Source organism: Symsagittifera roscoffensis, chromosome 3, assembly GCF_963678635.1.
Source record: "Symsagittifera roscoffensis chromosome 3, txSymRosc1.1, whole genome shotgun sequence".
Lineage (NCBI taxonomy): Eukaryota > Metazoa > Xenacoelomorpha > Acoela > Convolutidae > Symsagittifera > Symsagittifera roscoffensis.
The window spans coordinates 75,523,355-75,545,164 of NC_087064.1; the positions used below are offsets into that span (position 1 = coordinate 75,523,355).

Consider the following 21,810-nt stretch of genomic DNA (forward strand, 5'->3'; position numbering starts at 1 on the left):
AGGCGAAAGACAAACCCTTGAGGTCTTTAGGGATTTTGTTTTTCCGATTTCTCGGCGATGTAAAAAAATGTCTTATAGATTGAGTTTTTTCTGATACCATACACTTTGGCTTGTATTATATCAACTCCGATGAAGTTTTAGTTTAAATTTTTGAACAACCAGTTTTGCAAACTTAAATTAAGGCTTTTCAGCAACTGAATACCTTACTAATAATTCTGGCTTCGTTTCCTCTTTCTTCTCCCTGCATGCACAAAATCGATACAAATTTTGGGGAAAAATAGTTTTTTTTTAAATGACTGTTGTTGGAACCGTCTCTGCTTTTTGCACAGGAACCGGATTCAGTTGTTCATCTAAACTAAAACTTCATCGGAATTGATATAATATATCAGAGAAACTGGAATCAATAAGGTAATTTTTGAAATTATCGGGAAATCTGAAAAACAAAATGCATAAAGACCTTAGGGATTTGTCTATCTTTCGCTTTCACAAACCGATTTTTTAGGGATTCGTCTGGGCAGGGATTCCTTATTAGGGATTCCTATAGAAAAGTCTTCGCTACGTAGCTCAAAATTCTGATACCAAACTTGACACTCTACGAACTTCCTTGGAGTAGTCCAAATCGGCTACAGATCCAGACTCTATACAATTGTTCCTTCCCACCCCCGGTGGTCTGTCTGAACAATAAAACTGCACAGCACCGGATCAGGGACGAATTAGAGTTTCATCATCAATTATTCAGTCTAATAATAGAAACACAATTTTTTTCTGCCCTAGATTCCTAAAGATAAACGGATAAAGGATGGATACCATTATTTGATATCTCCCTACAATATATACTGAACTATTGTTCAATGAAAAATTTCAGCGAAATGTCTCTAATTCTTTTTTAACAAATAACAAACTTTTTAAATCAAAAATATTCAAATGTCAATACTTTTATGATCACTAAATGTGTAAACAATCAACAAATACAATTAAGAAGGCGAAGCTGTAGAAAAATCAGGTGATTTAATTGGGTTTTTGAGGAGTTCATCCAAAGCTTTCGACAAATTTCCACATTTACTGTTACCAGAACTCCTTGATGTTTGACTGGAATAATTATCTCCTCTTTGCGAATTTAGAATTGAGTTTGAGGAGAATTTATGGTTTACAGGAGACGGCGAGCACAGATCAATTCCTTTTATTTCATATTCGGGAGAGTCATTTACCAATGGAAGTTTCTTACGCAGTTTGAACCCCAAGTCACCAGAATACCCAGTTCGATCCTCGTCCATGTCCATAGATTGTTTAACTTTTTCGTCTTCCAATTCTTTCTCTTTGACTAGTTCAGAGAGGAAATCCATTGAAAGACTATCCTCGCAAAATATCTTATATATTGTAGTAGGCTTATCATCGTGAAACGAACTTTGAGCTCTAAATTTCTTGGGCGACGCAGCAGCTGAACTTTTCTTTGCAAACAATGATTTTCTTACATTATGTGTTGGCTTCTCTTTTGAAGCCGAAGTCATTTTGACATTTCTAAACTGGTGAATTTTTGTAGTCGAACGAGTTAAATGATCGTTTAGAGGTTGATTTTCTTTATCAGATGTAAAGCATTCGGAAACTTTTGTGTCGATAAGTGACAGCGTTTCAACTCCGTGGATGGCCTGGATATTTTTACCTCCACTTTTTTGAATAGGGAATATCCCTCGCAACGGCGTATCACTTGCATCTACTCCGTCAGAATCGATAGATTTGCAATCATCGAAATTCATTTCCGACTTGGCCGGAGTAAAAATTAATTCCGAAACTTTCCCATTCTCATTTGGTTTGAAAATGATGCTATATGGGGAAAATTCAAATCCTTTTACGCTTTTTTGATCGTCTGGAGTCAAATCATTGTTATAACTTCTGACCGACTCTGCTTTTAATTTATCGTCTTCTGCAATTTTCGATTTCATGTTCAGATCGAATGATTGCCTATGAATTGAATTACTACTACTCGTTTTGGCCACCAGGATACTTTTCTCTGCAGAATGCTCTTTCGGCTTGTAGAACGAGTCTCTTCGTTTCAGTGATGATCCCGAACCTTCAGTGCTATTTTGCGATAGATTCGACTCGCCTCCGATTGAACTGCGCAGCCTATTGCGTAGTTTCATACCCTCGTGAGAGGTGAAGCTCTTCGGCATTTTGTTGAACGGGGTCTCTGATACATTCTGCTTTACTCGCTCGTCTTTAGACATCGGCAAAACTGATTGATTCGTACTTTTTGAGTTGTTAATTTGAAATCTGTTGAGCAGCTTAGCACCAGGTGTTTCCAACACTTTCTTAGTGATTAGTTTCTTTGCTGAAAACAGATAGGATGTCAAGAGAAACTCTTTCATCAAGTTCAGGTTTCAAAACTAGGTCATCAAAAAAAATTTAAAATATAAATACGTGTTTTTCAGTGATGACTGATAAAAAACAATACATGACTCGACATTCCTAAAACAACTACCATAGACAGCGAAATGTGGAAACTTAAAGCAAACATTCGCAAACCTTTCTGTTTCTTGGCTGAACTAGTTTTAGTCAATCCACTGGCTTTTCTGGTGTTTTCCTTTCCCGGAGTCTTCGAAGCTGATCTCTTACGCTTCTTAGTTTGGCCTCGAGATGCAAAATGAACAGAAGTGTCTTTATCTTTTTCTCCAGAAGTGACTAGTTTTCGAAACTTCTTCTGGGCCGATTTCAAAATGGAGGAGGCAAGAGAACTTTCTTTCTTCGCTCCCGATTTGTAAGGATCTTTATTGGCAATCCTGTTAGAAGTTCTCGGTTCCTCGGAACTTTTTGCCAAACTGAAACTTTGACTCAACGATCTTTGCAGCATCTTAGATTGCAATTTGAACTTTTCCTTCGACTGCACTGGTTTTTCTAACTTTGCGATTAACTTCGAAGGTCCCGGCAAAATCTTCGCTAGAGGCTCGCATTTGTCACTTGAGTCTGACCGTCCAAAATCCGAATTCCTTGAATCCTTTCTGGTCGATCCTTGAGACCTGGATATTGGTTCCTCCACGAGGTAACGAATCGAAGAACTGCTATGAGTTGAAAACCTGTTCTTACATCTAGAACACAAATGTCGTAATCTACGTGTCAATTGGAACCTGATCTAAACTACATTTTATGATTGGATAAATTAGATATTTTACCAATGTAAAGTATTTAATATTAACCAATCATGATCCATCTAACTAACAATCCACTTATTTGTAAGTGCTGAAATTACTTGTAATTTCAGCACCAGAGAGATTTGAATTTAACTTAGAAATTAGTTGAACTCTCCCGAGTACTTCAGCAGCCGCAATAAACCAGTATACCCTAGATCTATTGAGCCTAGCAGAGACTAGTTAAACAACCTGAGACTAGATAGTATAAGAGTAAGATTAGGATCGGTATTAGACTAAGAAGTTGCACGAATCTATCCGGCCGAAAATAAGATAGCGTTAGCGTGACGAGCAGACGGTGTACCCTATCCGAAATTACTCTATGAGTTATACCCATCGGTCCTAACTCATCTGGTGCAATGATAAAATTTCACGAAAAATATTTTATACAATCAATACCATATGAACAAGTAAATCCATTACGAAAAATAAGTTCTAATTTTCGAAACATTCATAATATAGAAAATAAATTAACACGTTTTCAAATATATCAAGAAACAGAACTTGCATGTAAATACAGAAACCCACTTCACAAAACACAATACTCTGAAATATTAGTTGAATACGAAAATGGATTCGACATGACCACTGGAAAAATAAAAGCCGACCCATACGCCACAAGTCATCCCCTAAACGAAGGAACATCATATATACCAGTTAATTTTCAAAAGAATACAGGTCAACCTGGTGGACATTTAAAGCCCCAAGACGATCACAGCACACGTTTACAAGAACTATCCCTAATGAATAGTACATATTTTGGTAATATCCACTATGATATTCACTTGGATATGAAACTAGACTACACGATTAGCCGAATTTTTCAAGAAATGTCACTCTCCGAATTAGAAACACTACACCAACTATGCGAATTAGAAAGAACACAAATATTACAATCACTCGCACTAGCAGTATTAAAAATACCCTATGCAGGATATTTACTATCAGGAAATAGATCAAATTTTTTAGACTATGAAGGAAACATCTTATGGTTTTATACTTGTACTAAAAAAGTATCACCACTATACGTTTTTGAAGATAAACGATGCTATAAAAGAATCCCTATCTTTTATAAGAATAAAGTACATTTCGTTGACACACTTTCACGAAGAACCTATTTCTGGGATACCGCAGTTCCATGTGGATCAGAAAATAGCCACAACGTAGTACAACTAAACCCTGATGAAGATAAATATTACCTTTTCACCCCATATCCCACATTAATGCAATCACTCAAAAAATTTTCACCAGAAAGCATTCGCGCTATCGCTCGAAACCCAAATATAGACTTACAATCAATAGGAATATACTCAAAATCAGATATTCAACATCACATTAGAACACAACAATTCCAGGAATTATTAACACAAATGGGCACAATTCAAAGACAATCAATTGACCAAAACTTACGCAAACTTGCCGAAACCGCAGGATTTGCAGACATCTATACGCAAGACTATAGCGGATATTTTAAGGACATTAAAGATTATATATATCTAAACGGTGAAAAATACCGTCCCCAAGATATATCACCTATCAATATTTTTAGCTTTGTTACACTTAAGAATGAAATTCTTGATTTTCTAGGATGGCCCTACTACATCTTAGAAAAACTGACTATTTTATACGCAATGTTTAACTTTATTGGATTTCTTTTTTCACTCTTAAAAGGAATCTATAACACATGTGCTATACACACACAAGTCAATAGACAAGCAAGTGTAGCACGCATACTATTTGCAGGATTTTTTGGAATATTTTCTACATCTATAAACAAAATTCTTTTAGACGCACAAATAAAAGAATATAACACAAAAATAGCAACAAGACAGAACACATACGACGAAGAACATAACAATGCAGACACAACACCAACAGCACCACAGTTACCACCCCTACCACATAACCATCCATTATCCCTAGTCCCACGTAATTTTCGAAATTTAGCCATAAGACATAATAATTTTAGACCAACCATATCACAAAGCCCCATCCAACATATAATGCCACACCACTCACAAGATGAAAATACTTATGAACAAATTATAGAACAACCCCATACCACCGCTTTTCAGTCTCAAAATAATAGTTTTTTTTAGCCCACGATGAGCCGACAACTTGGATCCCTACACCGATCAAATTCCCACCCAACCAACCTCACCACTCCAATCCCAATAATACCACTTTTTGCTTTTCCGCCACCCGATTTCCCATCCAGTAATGTAACATCCGGCATGAATTCCGATACTAATTCACACATCTCAGTTTTATACTCCATCTCACAACTCAATAACCCGAATATTGAAACCCCCGATGAATTTGCCGACTCTGAACCATCTCCATCAAATAATTTTCCCACCAACCCCTCAATTTTTTCCCAACCCCCTTTTCAACCCATATTACCAAATAACCCTGACCCATCCAATTCTACACCCTCTTATGCTTCCCAAGTCACTCCAACCTATTCTTCACTTCACTCAGACCAATCATCTCATTCTCCAGATACCCCCCGAATCTCCCCAAAACTAGATAACTTCATTACCCTACAACAACAACCCTATCACCTTGACATCCCAACCATAAACCAAATCTCATCCACAACAGATTCATCCAAACCTCCTACCCCTACAGCCTCTTGAATTTATACTGAATCATTAGCACCATCATCCACAACTACTGAATCTTCACTCAGCACTAATAGAGCTTACCGCACTTTTAAAAGGAAGTTCCCCAACCATCCTTTCCCAGCGAAACCAGGAACAGCCCGTGAATATATCAACCATCCACAACACACTAACACAAAAGAATTTTTAGCTATCACCTTACCCTCATTTCCACAATACACCTTAAACACCCCTCATGACACTAACGAGACACGTAACTTTGTAGACGAATACGTTTTAATGCCTACCCTTCCTTGGACCTCATATTATCATTTTACAAATCCCCTTTGCTTACCTTTATCTAACACTCATATCGATATAGAACGAAATAAGGACATGCTATATCGACTCACTACAACACTAACACCTAGACAATTTACTTACATTGGATATAAAAAATCACTAAAAACACACACTGCACCCCGAGCTAATGAATATACACTAGAATATTACGATCATAACATCATCAGAACTAACCAAGATCAATTCTTAGACGACGATCGCTTCGCTAACCCACAAATCACCGAGAAATTTTTCATTAAAACACCATATGTATTTACACTAAATATCTTCGATCGCAAGTTTGACCACATTATTTCAGAAGCACTATCAGACACACAAGCTTACGAAAGTTTTAAAGAAAGATTTCAATTATTTTCACTAACCTTTCATTTCCTTGCACCACATGAACGAGATTTGCACTGCTCACATGACATTATGTTACGCACTAAACAAACCCACACATATACATATTACCGCTTTATACAAAATCACTTTGACCTACACACTCCATCAAGACAACCACACCATCGTTTTCAATTTATTAACTCTAAATACACCTCACCATTCTTTCTTAACTTCACATATTGCATTAAAGATACTAACCTTCATGGTATTCTTCGAAATTATGATCCCATAACCCAAATGTATATCTTTTGTCCCATCACCAAGACCTTCAATGCAGAAGAATCCCGACCCTTCCTCATCCCACAAGAGTTTGTACAACCTATAGAAATCCCCATTTTAGAATTCATCCATAACACTAAATTCAACCACAAATTATATAATCTAATCCAAAACACACCTTATGAATTTGCAGTTGGCACTGAAGAACTAACCACCATTAAGGCACTTCAATTGCTTTGGCCACTGCTTCAAACTAAAAATATCATCCGCATTTTAGCCAAATTACTAACAACTTCAGATCTCATCCACGACATTTTCCCCCACGGTTTCTTCCCCGACGACTAACAGGTAAGTATGAATTATACATATTACTAACTAATTTAAATATTAGAAACTCACCATTCTTTATCCATGTTTTCTTTAGAATTTTAGCCTTCATCCTCGATCATCTGAAAAATTCACAAAGGAAAATAAAAATTGAAAACTTCTTCAAACTGTTTAAAACCCTATTCAATTTTTGCACCAACAATTAAATAAATATAATACCAATGCAGTAAATTAATTTATAAATTTTTCCCCCACAAGCAGTAAATCTAATAATGATGAAAATTTGTAACTTAATTTTCCCCACCAACTAGCAGTAAAATTAAAAATTCTATGTAGTAAATTAATAAGAAGCAAATGCAGTACTAACCTTTTGATATTTTCATTCACTCGCACAAGAATTCTATCCAAACTCGCACAGCTCGCCCACGAAGAATTGTTTAAAATAATGAATTTCAGTTTCAAGCTTTCACACTCGATAACTCTAACACAAGAAAACACGTTTCAAACTTTCCTTTAACCCGGTTGGAAAGGAATTATATACTAAACAAAACTAACCAATGCAGCTTACTAAACACCACAACACATAGCATAACAGCATGACTAAGAAAAGGAAACCAACGGTACCCAAACCGGATTAACCCAGTTTAAAACTGGATAATTTATTCTTTTGAAGACTATTATAAAGTCTAAGAAAGAAATAATAAAACACAAAAAAGTCGAAAGACAAACCCATACCACAAACAATTTGATTTTTGAAAAAAGGAAACAACCAACAAAACATAAGAAAAACCACAACAAACCCAACATAAAACGTTGTCACATAACAGGACCTCTCACAAAAACCGCATGCAATCATACTCCCACTCCTGGCCTAACCCACCAGGAAGGACGTCCTGAGCATGCTCTATAGCCGGCCTAACCCACCGCGCTACATCCACGCTTTGTGACCATACTCCTATTTTTAATAAGAGCTACTCAAGGGTGAGTAACTCTTCAAAATAACTGAACTAAAACAAAAAGCTTTTGTGAAAACAACTAACTAAAATCATAATTAAAAAATATTAAACTAATAAAAGTTTTATAAAATGTAAATTACATTATGCAATATATAGATCAGAATACAACACCAAGGACGAACATCCAAAGACAAAACGACCCTACTACACTCGAGAAAGAATGGCCGACTGCAATCAATATGCCGCCCACAATCACAACTCAAAGGATTTAGAGTGCGACTTGACTTCGCAGAAAAGGACTTCATTGAACTAGACCAATGACCACCTCGATGTTCAAGTATACGTACAGATCCGAGTAACCAGGCATCCCCTCCACGCACAATCTCCACGCCATTCCCAGACAAGGTCAAACACAAAGAAGTTCTCACCAATGAAACAGAAAAACCTGACATAGCCAACCATTCTGAAATCAGATTTGAGTTTGTTGCGAAAACCCAGTCGTTGTCTTGAGAAGACACAACGACTGAATCTGGGACTTCTCTAATAAGAAAACCCAGAAGAAATAAGATGTTCGCCAAATACAAACGTCCATCATCCATCTTTTGAATTGCAGAAAGATAATTCTAAAAAACTCTGTAAAACCCGGATGGGTGGAACCTGATCTAAACTACATTTTATGATTGGATAAATTAGATATTTTACCAATGTAAAGTATTTAATATTAACCAATCATGATCCATCTAACTAACAATCCACTTATTTGTAAGTGCTGAAATTACTTGTAATTTCAGCACCAGAGAGATTTGAATTTAACTTAGAAATTAGTTGAACTCTCCCGAGTACTTCAGCAGCCGCAATAAACCAGTATACCCTAGATCTATTGAGCCTAGCAGAGACTAGTTAAACAACCTGAGACTAGATAGTATAAGAGTAAGATTAGGATCGGTATTAGACTAAGAAGTTGCACGAATCTATCCGGCCGAAAATAAGATAGCGTGACGAGCAGACGGTGTACCCTATCCGAAATTACTCTATGAGTTATACCCATCGGTCCTAACTCACAATTGGGGTCCAAAATATTTAGGAATGGGGTTTAGGAACTTAGACGACAGGAAATTAGACGATCAGAAAATAACGGAATTTAGACAATAACTTGCGTGCAAAATGCGTGAGACTTGTTTACAGACTTAAATTATCTTTTGGCTGCGTAATAACTGGTTGTCCGTAAATTCTGTTTCTTTACGGTCGTCTAATTTGCTTGTCGTCTAATTTGTAGTCAGTTTCTGTACAATTTTCAAAAGACAGCTATTCGAAAATTGACCAAGATTTAAATTCCTTGCCAGTTATATTTTGCTATGCAAGTCAATTAAAAATCAATATATTTGACGTCTTCTTTTTAAATTTGAAATCTGTGTTTACCTGTTCAATAAATTCTTCGCCGGTTGTGAGTTACACACTAACGCATTTGTTTTTTCACTATTTCCGACAGAAGCTGAACTGATGTCTCTGTTATGGAACACATCTTCTGCACTCGAATTCAGACTCATATCGACAGTTTTATCGATTATCATTGACTCATCCAATTCATCTTCTGACCAATCACTGTCCGAGAAAAGGTTCGAATCATCCGTCATTGCTGCATGTTTAGCACATAGGGCGATAAGCAATTCCGATGTTAGATCTCCCGCAACATTCTCGACGACGAAAATTTCTGAGAGAAAATTATAGGCCATGTCTTTGCACGCCCGCGCAAAGTACCTAAAAATTAAAAATCAACGTATTCAGCAAAAAAAAAACATTTTTTTTTTCTAAAAACTGAAAACTCAGAAGATTTGTTAGAAAGCCAAAAGTATATAACTATAAGCATAAGTCGCTTTTTCAACAATGCTCAGATTGTTTTTTAACCTGCTATTATGAAACTTACCATTCGCAGAACGTACTCTCGATAAATTTCTTGAACCGCTTGGAAAATTCGGCCGAATTAGAGATTGATTTGTTGAACACCACTTCAATCGTCTCTTCCAATCTTCTCTTTACGTCCAGTATAATGTCTTGGTCACTGGAACAACAAAATAAATGAAATCCAAGTATATTACAGCTTTGAATTATTTTGAAAAAATCACTTCTTTTCATATAAGTACATTCGCTCGCCATTACAAGACTTTGAAACAATTTCATCCTGAAATGACAAAACTGGTTGATCCGTTAAAGCTGATCCAATTTTACTAACTTGGAACTACTCGCTAGATATCGCACGACTTCGAAAGCCAATATCACCAGCTTCTCCAGGCTAAAAAGCGCAATTACATTTAGAAACGCTATTTTATGCAAAATATCAAATACTTCGGTCGAAATAAGCTACCTTTCGTGGTGTGAATAATCGGCCGAAAAGATGAAAGCGACAAAATCTTGAATGACTGTCATATCTTCCACCTAAAATATCCAGCTTTCCAATTTCAGAACAATAAGTCAGCCTAAGCTATTCGCGACCAAACTAATTATACCAGCCATTTTAAAATTAAGGGAAAATGCCAAATTCTTACGAAAAATTAATGAACGATGAAACCAAACTTTTTTGATTGGAGATTTCATTTTGCCGCAATCTGTACAAAAGTTGTTGACACCCTAAATTGCTTCGATGGATGAAAATTTGAATATTAAAATTATTTTCCTGCTATTTTCTTTTTAATTTTTGATACAAAAAAGTACAGCTTTGTTGCTCTGCACATTGAAACAATTATTGATAACGATTAGTTTTTCAAGGCCAAAAAGGAAGAAGTTTGATATGTGGGTTAAGTTTCGCAGAGTTTAAAGTGGGCTGATTTGATGTTTATAAAAAACGAGCTCATTAATTTTTAATAAAATGATTTAATTACGCTCTAAAATAATCAGAAAAATGTTGGCAGCAGGAATTATAGCCAGAGGAGAAAGTGAGTCTGTGCTTCGCACGCAAGTATGTCAAATCAGTCAATAAACGCTGGAAAAAAATTACCATGCCAACTGCCTCAGTTGCTACACTAAAGCAGAAAGATGGCATTTTTAAATTTTTGACTAGCATCTACTTGAAATGTATTATTCGTCTGCTTACTATTATTTAGTAGCAGAGCAAAACAATAGTAGTTCTCTCAATAGTTTTAAAGAAAAAAAGTGACATGGAAAACCTAGAAAAGGCCTACTTCAAAGTTCTGAAGATCAATGTCTGCTTGAAGAAATTCGACAAATTTGACAAAAATTTGCCGAGTGGGTTTGACTGAGCCAGCTGTAATGTACTTAAAAGCTGCATTCGATGAGTGTTTTGTCGAAGCTGGAATCTCTTTCAAATGCCTCATAAGTGTGCAACAGCGTCAGGGCATTCTCACAATGTCAAAATACATCGACTGACTAAATTTAGGCACAGACTGAACAACACTTATTCACAATACTGTCTCGCATTGGCGTCGGTAAATATACAGATCATTATGTAGACAAATTCACAAACCGCCAGTTAAAGGATTCGGTGCTAAGCCAGATTTCCTTCCAAGTTTTTCTCATTTAACCAGACGGCGAACCACCCATGCGGCATAAAGAAATGATGATTTAAAACGTGAACAGCCATGAAGTTGAGTCGAATGCAACTGATGTTTATCCACTAGGAACAAATATGTGGGAAAAGCCAAAAATCAAATCATTTAGCAGATATTTGAGATGCAACATTGAAGGAATTTTGATGCCCAAGAAAAACGCAATTGTTATCCTAGCTGGTAACATAGATGTCAGTGATGGCCTCAAGGATAGTGTGATTGAAACTATGACAAAGATTGCAAATAACCAAAAAGGAAACTTGAAAACTGTTTATATCCAATTTGCTAAAATCTGGAGCGGAGAAAAGTACTAGCTTCAAGCAAAGACAAACATGCTTTGAAATTCAACTCGTTATCAATTTGGAAGCCGAATGTTATTGTGCGCATCTGTGGAGGTCAAAATGCTTCATCTGTACGACGCAGTCATCTCCAATTTGTCCATAGCTGGAGACATAACAATCCATAAGTATCAGAGCTTAACTCTTGAATGTGTGGTCGTAGATTTCAAAATAATTTGCGCTTCGCTTCAATTTGGACAAATTTATGTAGCCCTGAGCAGGGTTCAATCATTTGAATATCGGTCTATTCTTAAATTTGAACACAAACAGTTTGACCCGAGAAGTTTGTGGAAAATCAACCAGATCTCAAATAATCTTAGAAATATTTTTCCGAATGGCTTTTTAAGGACCGGTTCGATTTCATCGATTTCCAATGTTTTCAAGAAATGATATTGCAATACAATGAGAAACATTCTTCAACGCAAGGATATTCTTATTTCGAAGAACCCTCAGTCAGTACATTTTACCATCAATAGGTTTTGTCTTAAATGGTAAACACCAATAGTTACAAATGTGTCAAATTGCAAACATTTCTCAATGACTTATTTGAAGCAGCAACAAATGCTCTTAAATTACCTATGGCTCGCAATTTACCAAATTTACCACCAAAACAGCATTTTTAGTTTGGAAAAGAAGTCGCTTCGTAGTATTACACTACGCTCTACTTGTGAAATTAGATGCACCTTTTATATTTACAGTCCCAATCAATAGTTCATCAAAACCAATAAAAGGGCAGTCGGAACATTCAGGGTTTCTGCGCCCTGAAATCAAATCAGTCTTGTTGTTCCGACTTTCGAAGAAAGAGAAAGAAGATTTGTGCTCGGGTTGCTTTTTTCTCCAGACTAATTTCGGCTTTTTAACGAGCCATTGTTGACGGAAGTTGTTTTTATCAGCCCAAAGGTACTGTTGTCCTGAGCTCAAATTTAAAAAGATACTTCACCTGTGATCATTTTTTCGAAAAGTTACGGGAGTTTAAAGATCGCCATTTTGGGATAACCAGCAAGCATGTCTTCATTAACGAATCGGCTCGCAGAAGGCAAACATATTTTAACTGGAACTGAGGTACAAGTATGATAGTTGGTTCCCAATAAAAAGCAAGCATGAAAATCGGTGCCGCAAATTTTATGAAAACTTCAAAACACAAGAAAACCAAAGCGAACCATGTTTACAAAATGTTAAGTCTTAAAAAATGTCTTCAGGGACCCATCTAAGCTTAAGAAACCCAACTGTCATGCTTCTACCTGAACCATTTCGCAAAACTTTTTGTAAGCAGGCCATTCAAACTATGTAGCTTACAATTTTGTGCCCTGAAAGAGTGCCAAAAAGTTAGTTTATCTATTTCAGCCATTCAAGCGATTAGCTACTTCGATGATTTGCTATTTTTAACTTGGTGAATTTTTTATAATTAAATTTTTTGCACATTTTTCGAAAAATCAAACAAAAAACGTCATATCTCGGAAGCTTAATGGCTTTGAACAGCAATATTTAGAGGCAAGCTTTGCAAACTCTAAAAAACCCTGATAGAATTGCTAATTTCAATTTTTTTTTGCGTTTTTTTAATTTTTTTTGCACAATTTCGAAAAAAATTAATAACGTCAACGTCATATCTCGGAAGCTGGAAAAATTTGAGCCGACAAACTTGGAGGCAAGATTTGCAATTCCTGAAAGTACCCTGTTATAGGGTTGATAAATGTTATGCAGTTTTTTACATCTAAATTTTTTGAAAATTTTTCAAAAAATCGTAAAAAACTTCATATCTCGGAAGCTGAAAAGATTTGAGCAGAAATTTGAAGGAAGATTTGCAACCCTGATAATATTCTTACAGCACCCCTCCATAGTTTTGAGAATTTCAAACTTTGGCGTTATTCCTTCAAAATTCTAAATTGAAAGTGATTATTAAAATTTCAAGAAAAACTTATTTTGGATTGAAACTTCGAAATTTGGATTGGAAAAAACATCTAGAATATTATCGTTAACCGTTGTGCTAGATAGAAAAATTAAAACGTTGCATCCATAGCGCATTAAGACTTTCATTTAATATATAATAAGAAGATATAAGTAGCAGAAATTCCTGAGGCAAAACACTTGAAAAGAACAATTCAGGCTAAATCTGTCTAAAAATGAGCTTCTGCTTTCTTCAATTTTCTGAAATTGGTCAATTGCTCTTTTTAATTAACTCTGTCTATTAGAACTTTTCACAACTCTCCACATATTATATAGCTTTAACAAATTTATCGGACATCTTAAACTTTTGAAAAAATTCTGAGCTTGAGACAGCAAAATGTCGGTAAAACCGCAATCGAATTTTCAAAACTGCATTTGAACTGACAAAAAAGCAATGCGACCTGCTTGCGCTGTTTCGGAAAACATCATTTTCGTCTTCGATAATATTCCAGAAATAATATTCGATAATATTCCAGAATTAAGAAAGTTCTAGAATATTCTTGGCCTTCTGTTAAACGTTAAGCCTAAAAAATTTTTAAACGTTGCATTCGACAAAGCTAATACATTGCGTTCAGTTAAACATTGCTTCCATAGCGCATTCCGACTTTCATTTGATATTTAAGACTAGCGCGCGATATATTTTGTGCGATTAGCGCGTAAGCGGAGTTTTAATCCGTCTTAGAAATTGTTTCAAAGTCAGTTGAGGCACGCTATTTAATAGTTTCCTATATGCTAAGTTTATTACTTTATACTTTGCATGTGGGGGATGATTTTTTTTGAAAGCGAACACTACTCCATAAATCTTACAGAACAGTCGAGGCACTCAAGGCTTGGCCCTGAAACGAGCAGTCTCGTTTTCGTATAGTCTCACAACACGCTATGCTAAGGACAGAATTTTTTGTTTTGAGTCTATCCACTCGATAAAAAGACCAATTAGCTTGCCTCAAATCAATTTGGAAGAAGTCTTAAGCCAAAAAAGACTGCTCGTATACAGGGCAAAGCCCTGAATGTTTTGACTTCCTCTTAATCCATATCGAATAAATTTGGAAAAAAAAGAAAATATTGAAAACTATAATTTTTGGACAATATCAAAGATTGATAGTCAAACTTTGAGTCGTACAAAATTAATACAATCGATTCGCTGGCCTCAATCGAATTTGGAACGATTTTGTTTTGCGGGATAATTCGCCAGGCATAGATAATTAGAATCTATTAAAACTGAGCGTTTGCCTATGATTAATACCGCAGTAAAATTAGATCACATGCGAGTTCTGCTTACCGTCCTACAGTGCTTGCCATGAAAAGCGTTGACTTGGAACACTGCAAACTGCAGCTGCTTCAGGCCAATCAAACTGATCTGTTCCGGCAGCAACTTCAACTGACTGTCCACAAACGAAAACAATTCCCGCTCTGTTGAAAACCCTGGAAACAAACACGAGTTTTCCTTTTACTTCGTTTTATCTAAAAGTAATGACAGTTTTCAGACATGTAAACTATATTGAGAAATATCTCTCCAATCAAAATTTTTTGTTTGTTCCAAAATGTCGGTAGATGAAAAAAATCAAACTTACTCATTATTTCGCATTTCTCGTCCTTGCTGTAGACCCTTTGACCGTCTAAACAATTGCAGAAAAACTCCTTGACTGTAGCTTCCCTTTTTGGTTTTGCGAAACTGCCTCCGCTCGAAACTCGCTTCAGACTGGGTAGAGAATTCTGAACCGTTGCCAACTTTGAATTGTTCCTCTCCAATGATAGTCGGTTATTTTCGGATTTTAAATCGGAAAGCTCGTCGTTTGCTTCGATTAACGGGCACTGAGAAAGCTGGAACAACTTAGCCGCTCTTGTCTTTAGAGTACTTTGTTTTCGATTTTCGGTTCCGAGTTTTGTTCTCTGTCGTTTTGCTGCTGGCGCTGTATTATTTCGAGGGTCTGATTCAGATCCACTAATTAATGAGGAGTTATCGAAGTCACTACTAACAAGATCTTCCAATTCAGTTTGACCTAGAAAACATATTGAAATAGATTTTGAAAAACTAAACAAGAAAGCTGGTGCCGCGAGGGGACAATCGCCCAAAAGCAACAAATTCTCGAAACAGTGACGAAAAGTTGCACCTCGCATAAACAAGAAGAAATATTCCAATTGACGATAGTGACAATATTTTTTTTTGTTTTGACAGATCAATTTGAATTTTGACCAGAGACTTCTAAATGAAAAGTTTAAAAACTGAAAATGAAACCGATTCCTGGTGTGGATTGAAATATCAAAAAGTTATTTCTACGAAGTTTTTTTATTTCGGAATGAAAAATGCAATATTTCTCGTCTAGTAACGAATTCTTACGACCAAATAGCTGATTTGAATTTAAAATGATTTCTGAGCCGGATTAATTCGCTGCTAACGCGTTGACAAGCAAACCTATTACTTTACAAAAAAAACATAGCCAACAGACAGTTGCAAAAAAGTCAACGAACGCAATTAAACTGGCTATTAAAAAACTTTCGAATTTTAAAGAAAAAAAATGAGGTCTTAAAGCTCTTTGAATGTCTAGAACAATTAATGATTGGCACTTTTTCGATAAAACTAACCCAATTTGAGAAAACTTGATCATTAGGTAAATTTTTATTTTGCTGGGAAATCTGAAAAATAAAATCCATTTGCGAAACTAGAAGTCAAGCACGTTTTTCGTGGTCTTTTAACTTTCGCTGTTCGATAATCGAGTTTGCCTTCCTTTAAATAAAAAAAATGAACTGAACCTAAAAAGAAATCATAAGTCAAAGTGTAAAAAAGTAAATTTGAGCCTGCTCAAATTTTAGACTTTCTTGAAAAAAATCATCGCGACCTATAAAAGAGTATGAACTACGTTCACCGGGAACAAAGTCACTTTTTTTTAACTCATGGCAATGATATCTTTCAGATGGCTAAAAACGGCTTGTTAAAAGTCGAAAGTCCTCTATAAACACAAATATTCCGTCACTTTCTTCGAAAGTCGAAACAATTACAATAGCCTCTGTATTAATGATTACCAGCCAGGAGCGGATTTAAAGTGGAGGGAGCAGACGCCCCCTCCGCAGAGATTCGACCAACTGCCAGCCCAAAGCGTCCCCCTTTAATACTAGTTCCATTTCGACAGACCGACCCGACCTTTTTTCTAAAGGCGCCTTTGGCGCCAAAATATACTAATTTTTAAAGCAAAATTTTGGTCAAAAATTTCCAAAAGTGCCTTTTTCATGCACTATACTGAATACATATACTGTGGTTGTCATGCATTATACTGAATACAACTGGAAAAATATAAACTGAAGCGGATGGCAAATTAGACGTAATTGATTCACAGAACAATTGAAAGTTGTTGTAATGATGAATTGCCTGATTGGGAAAATTCACAATCAAAAATGTTCAGAAAAAGATGTTTCGATGCCCAGCTAAAAAGACCCAAAGCACAAAAATTATGCCAGCCAAACATAATTAATAAAAACCGAAAAAATAGGCAGAAAAATCATTCAGTTTTAGACTGTTTCGAAGAAGTTGATTGATCGGTTATTAATTCTATGAATTAACAAGACTGCTCGTATCAGGGCGAAGCCCTGAATGTTCCGACTGCCTTTTAAGGTTTATGGAGCAGCAGTAATAACATTAAAAAAATTAAATGAAATAAAAAAAATGAATAATTTTTTTCTAAAATTTGAAATTTTTTATGAAACTCATCCCCCCACACGCCATATAAAGTACAAAAAGATAGATTTCGTTCCTTGTAACAAATCAATTATGACAAATAAGCTTTATTCAACCAATTTGGAACGATTTATAAGACGGATTAAACCTCCGCTTACGCGTTAATAGCGCGAATTATATCGCGCGTTAATTGTCCCAAATTGGTCAAAATGGCCAAAATGGCAATCTTTAAACCCTCATAACTTTACGAAAAATGATCACAGGTGAAATATTTTTTCAAATTTAAGCTCAGGACAACAATACCTTTTGAATGATATAAAAAAATTCCGTCAAAAATGGCTAGTTAAAAAGTCGAAATTTGTCTGAAGAAAAAAAAACCCACCCCGAGCACAAATATTCCGTTACTTTCGTATCGAAAGTCGGAACAAAAAAAAATTTAAAAAGTTTGAGATTTTATGTAAAAACATCCCCTCACACGTCATATTAAGTACAAAGTGATAGATTGTGCGCCTAGTAACAAATCAATTATGGCAAACAAGCTTCTTTCAACCAATTTGAAACGATTTTAAGACGGATTAAATCTCGCTTACGCGTTAATAGCGCGAAATTTATCGCGAGTTAATTGTCCCAAATTGGCCAAAATGGCAACCTTTAAACCCCCATAACTTTACGAAAAACGATCACAGGTAAAATATCTTTTCAAATTCAAGCTCAGGACAACAATAGTTTTCGAATGATATAAAAAAATTGCGTCAAAAACGGCTAGTTAAAAAGTCGAAATTTGTCTGAAGAAAACAAAAACCCACCCCGAGCACAAATATTCCGTTACTTTTGTATCGAAAGTCGGAACAATAAGATGATTCAAATTATCCGGACAAAACGAATTTAAACTTCAAATTTGAAGCGCGTTTTTCATAAATTGGTTCACTATAGACAAAAAAGGAAAACAAAACTTGCATAGAACTTTAACAGAAAAGAATGAAACTCTAGCTTGCATATATAAAATTGAAATGTAATGAACTAAAGGCAACCACACTAACTTTGCATGTTCCTTAATTATAATGTATTAAACCAAATTGCATTTCAAACATCTCGCGAATATCGAGTCGGAAAAATTCTGAAACACGATTTTCATTATTTAACTGTTGTATTTGAAACCAATATCTTTTTTTTGGTTCCATTGATAAAAGAACTAAAAAAGCATCAAATTTTAGCTTATTACTAATGAAAAGTCGCCAAAATGTTCATCTTTTTTTTAAAAATCCGCCTCGCCCCTCGAAAAAAAAAATTTAGATCCGCTTCTGATTGTACCGATTGAGGAGCTCGTTTCTATAAAATATTGGGTCTGGTTGAGAAAACTCTCTCGATGCAGTGCTGGCAAAAATTGTCACAATTAGACACTTTCACGGCAGAATTTTTGAACGTCATTAAATTAATCACAAAAGAACCTGAGATTTCTCAACATATTATTGTTAGACTAAGCATGTCTAGTGTAGTACTTACTACTCAATCCAAACGATCCACTGGCACATATCGGCGACTGAGATCTTTTCCGTTTAACTGCAACATCCGTTCTGCCTATTCCATGGTTCACCTTGCTAGCCCACAAATCATTCTGACTATGGCTGAATGCATTTTTTGAGTTACGTTGTTTCAATTTCTGGTTAAAGGAAGATATAATTGATCCATTCATGAATTCCACGAGCGAAAAATTTCCCGTGTCAACAAGTTCCGAGATTCTAAATGGAAAACATAGTGAGCATATATCAACAAAAACCAAGTTCGAATGCAACATTTTAATTGTAAAAATTACACCAACTGAGAGTCTGAGGTCTTGACATTAAATCCAGTCGTTCCAAAACAACCAATATAACGAGAGAAGTCCTGAAACACAAAAATACCATAAATGACTTGGGGTATAAATTTCGCTAAATTCTTCGAGAGTCGAATAATATAAATGAAATAGTAGATAACACTTCAGATATCAAAAAATTGTGTTTCCACGGCTTGAAAGCAGAAATAAGGCAATCAGACATAGCTGCACCAACACAATCAAGTAGGAAATGTATATCAGACAAATGCGCCACATTCGGCTTCAAAGAAGTCTCCAAAACATCGAAGTAATGATTGACATCTGAGATGGAGCTGGACCTCGGGGAGTCCAGAACATACACGACGTCCGCACTGAAGTCTCGAAACGAAAGGACAACAGAGCAAATTAAGTTTAGTTTGTCCTCTTGGGTTAAAGGTGCAGACTGTGTTTGCTTAGTGCCTTCTGAGAAGCCAGTTAACACGTTTTGAAAGGTCATGAAAATTTGGTCCGTCAACTCGAACATTCTAGAACAAAATGATTATATTTAAGGTTAAAACTACTTAGCAACCAAAACCTTGCCTCCTCTGAAACTCAGAGGGCCCTTTCACGTTTCTAATAAACTATCAAAAATATCAACATCACGGTCGGATTTTCGCGGGGGGGGGGTTGGTTATGGACGCTTCCCCTTCAGGAATTCGACCCTTTGGTATTATTTACCCTTCGACCCTAATGCCCTTTGGTATTATTTTATGACATCCATTTTAGGCCATCGAGCAAACCTTAAATTTTTCCGAAGGCGCTTTTGGTGCCAATACATATTAATTTTGAACGGGGAGCTTAGTCAGTTTTCCAAAAAAATTTCGAAAAAACGGTCTACGAAAAACGTTGAAAATCCGCCCCCCTCGAGAAAATCCTAGATTCGCCCCGAGCCAAAATTTTTAAAAATGCGCAGAGAAAAAGTCACCAGGATTTTGTACGGAACAAGCTAAATAATGTTCATCATATTTATTGATAAAATGGCTCTTTTCCAGTTCCCCCTTTCAAAATACCGAGTTTTATGTTTGTTTTACGTGTTATTACGACTAAATGCGTGATGTTACGCTGTAAAGTATGAAGAACAAATCGGTTCAGAATTGTCGATTTGTTTACCACACCAAATTTCATTGCATTATGACAACGTTAAATAAGCTTTTCAAAAATGTATTTGAAAGGGGGGGGGGCGAACTGGAAAAGAGCCGATAAAATATATCTGCACGCAAATTTCAGTCAACTACTTTTTCATTCAATCATCCATTCGACTCACCCGTCGTGTTTCGACCCCAGTAGAGCCACCCACAAATTCGCACTCTGGTCTTCAGTCAAGGCTGCCCTGGCCACAGCGGACAGAACAGACAAAGTAAATTTGTGTCCATTGGCAGATGCAAATTCAGGTGATATCACAAACAACATTATTGTCTCACAACTGAGACGACGACTTAGCTCAACGCAATCTCAACACAAACCTGAAAATGACGGAGATCACAAAACACAGGTCATCAAATTAATCAAATTTGGAGTATGATGCGACTGTTTGGTATCTCGTATCCCTCTTTTATATGTGGTAACTAAAGATTTAAAAACTTGGGTAACTTGGATTTAAAAAATGATCTAAAACAGGTCAAAATGACGTTTTAGGGCTTTTTTGGTAAGTACTGACCAAAAAAGGCGATTTTTTTCTGACGCCGCCACTGTTTAGAACTAATTTATTTGAGTTGCCTCTCAAAAGTCAGGAGAAGCCAGTTATCTACTTTCGAGGAGCAATCTCTTGAAAACATGTAGCTCATTGTCCTTTGATTACGACAAACTAGTTTTATCAAAAACCAATTTCCCTTTTGGATGTGAAATCCGAAGCAGCTAAAAACAGCAATTTTTAGGTCATTACTTTCGTCTATCTCTAATATAACAAACAAAAAACAACTATAAGAAGAAATTGCATCCAATTTGGAATGCTTGTACTCAGAGACAACCAAACAACGGCTTACATTCCAATCAGGAACAATATCACCAAACCGGATTGGTTTTACTATCATAACTGATTCAAAGTTTTATCGCATTAAAGTGTAAATCTTAATTTCTAAACTAGCAAAAAAATGAACAAAAGCGAAACCAGCAAAAAAACCATTGAAATTGCGCCAGAGCAAATCTTTCAAGTTCATCTTCAGAGCAAATCTTTGAGAAAACGAAAAAAAAGACTGACCACAACTTTTTTTGAAAATGACTGACCACAATATAAACACCTTTTAAAGAAATCAAGTTTTCGTAGCATAAAGAGCAATTTTCATGTAAAGAAGGTTAATCGAGCACTTTACTTGCTTGAAATTAGACTAACTCAAAAATTTCAAACCGGTTTTTCTCGACAGTGGGGACAAAACTTCCAATTTCAAAAAAAGTTTCTTAAACTGTTTTGAAATTCGA

At 35.8% G+C, this 21,810-nt stretch overlaps 1 protein-coding gene across 1 annotated transcript; it reads right to left on the reverse strand.

Moving 5' to 3' along the window:
- Window positions 1–879: 879 nt before the first annotated feature.
- LOC134842477 (uncharacterized) lies at window positions 880–20,854 on the reverse strand. The gene is made up of 12 exons (XM_063858838.1): window positions 20,660–20,854; window positions 19,592–19,880; window positions 19,363–19,427; window positions 19,047–19,282; window positions 15,445–15,873; window positions 15,153–15,295; window positions 10,394–10,464; window positions 10,262–10,321; window positions 9,956–10,090; window positions 9,451–9,789; window positions 2,521–3,080; window positions 880–2,326 (listed from the first exon to the last, which is right to left on the reverse strand). The coding sequence occupies exons 1-12, from the start codon at window positions 20,803–20,805 to the stop codon at window positions 975–977; spliced, it is 3,825 nt and encodes a 1,274-aa protein (XP_063714908.1). The 5' UTR covers window positions 20,806–20,854; the 3' UTR covers window positions 880–974.
- Between the last annotated feature and the right edge of the window lie 956 nt (window positions 20,855–21,810).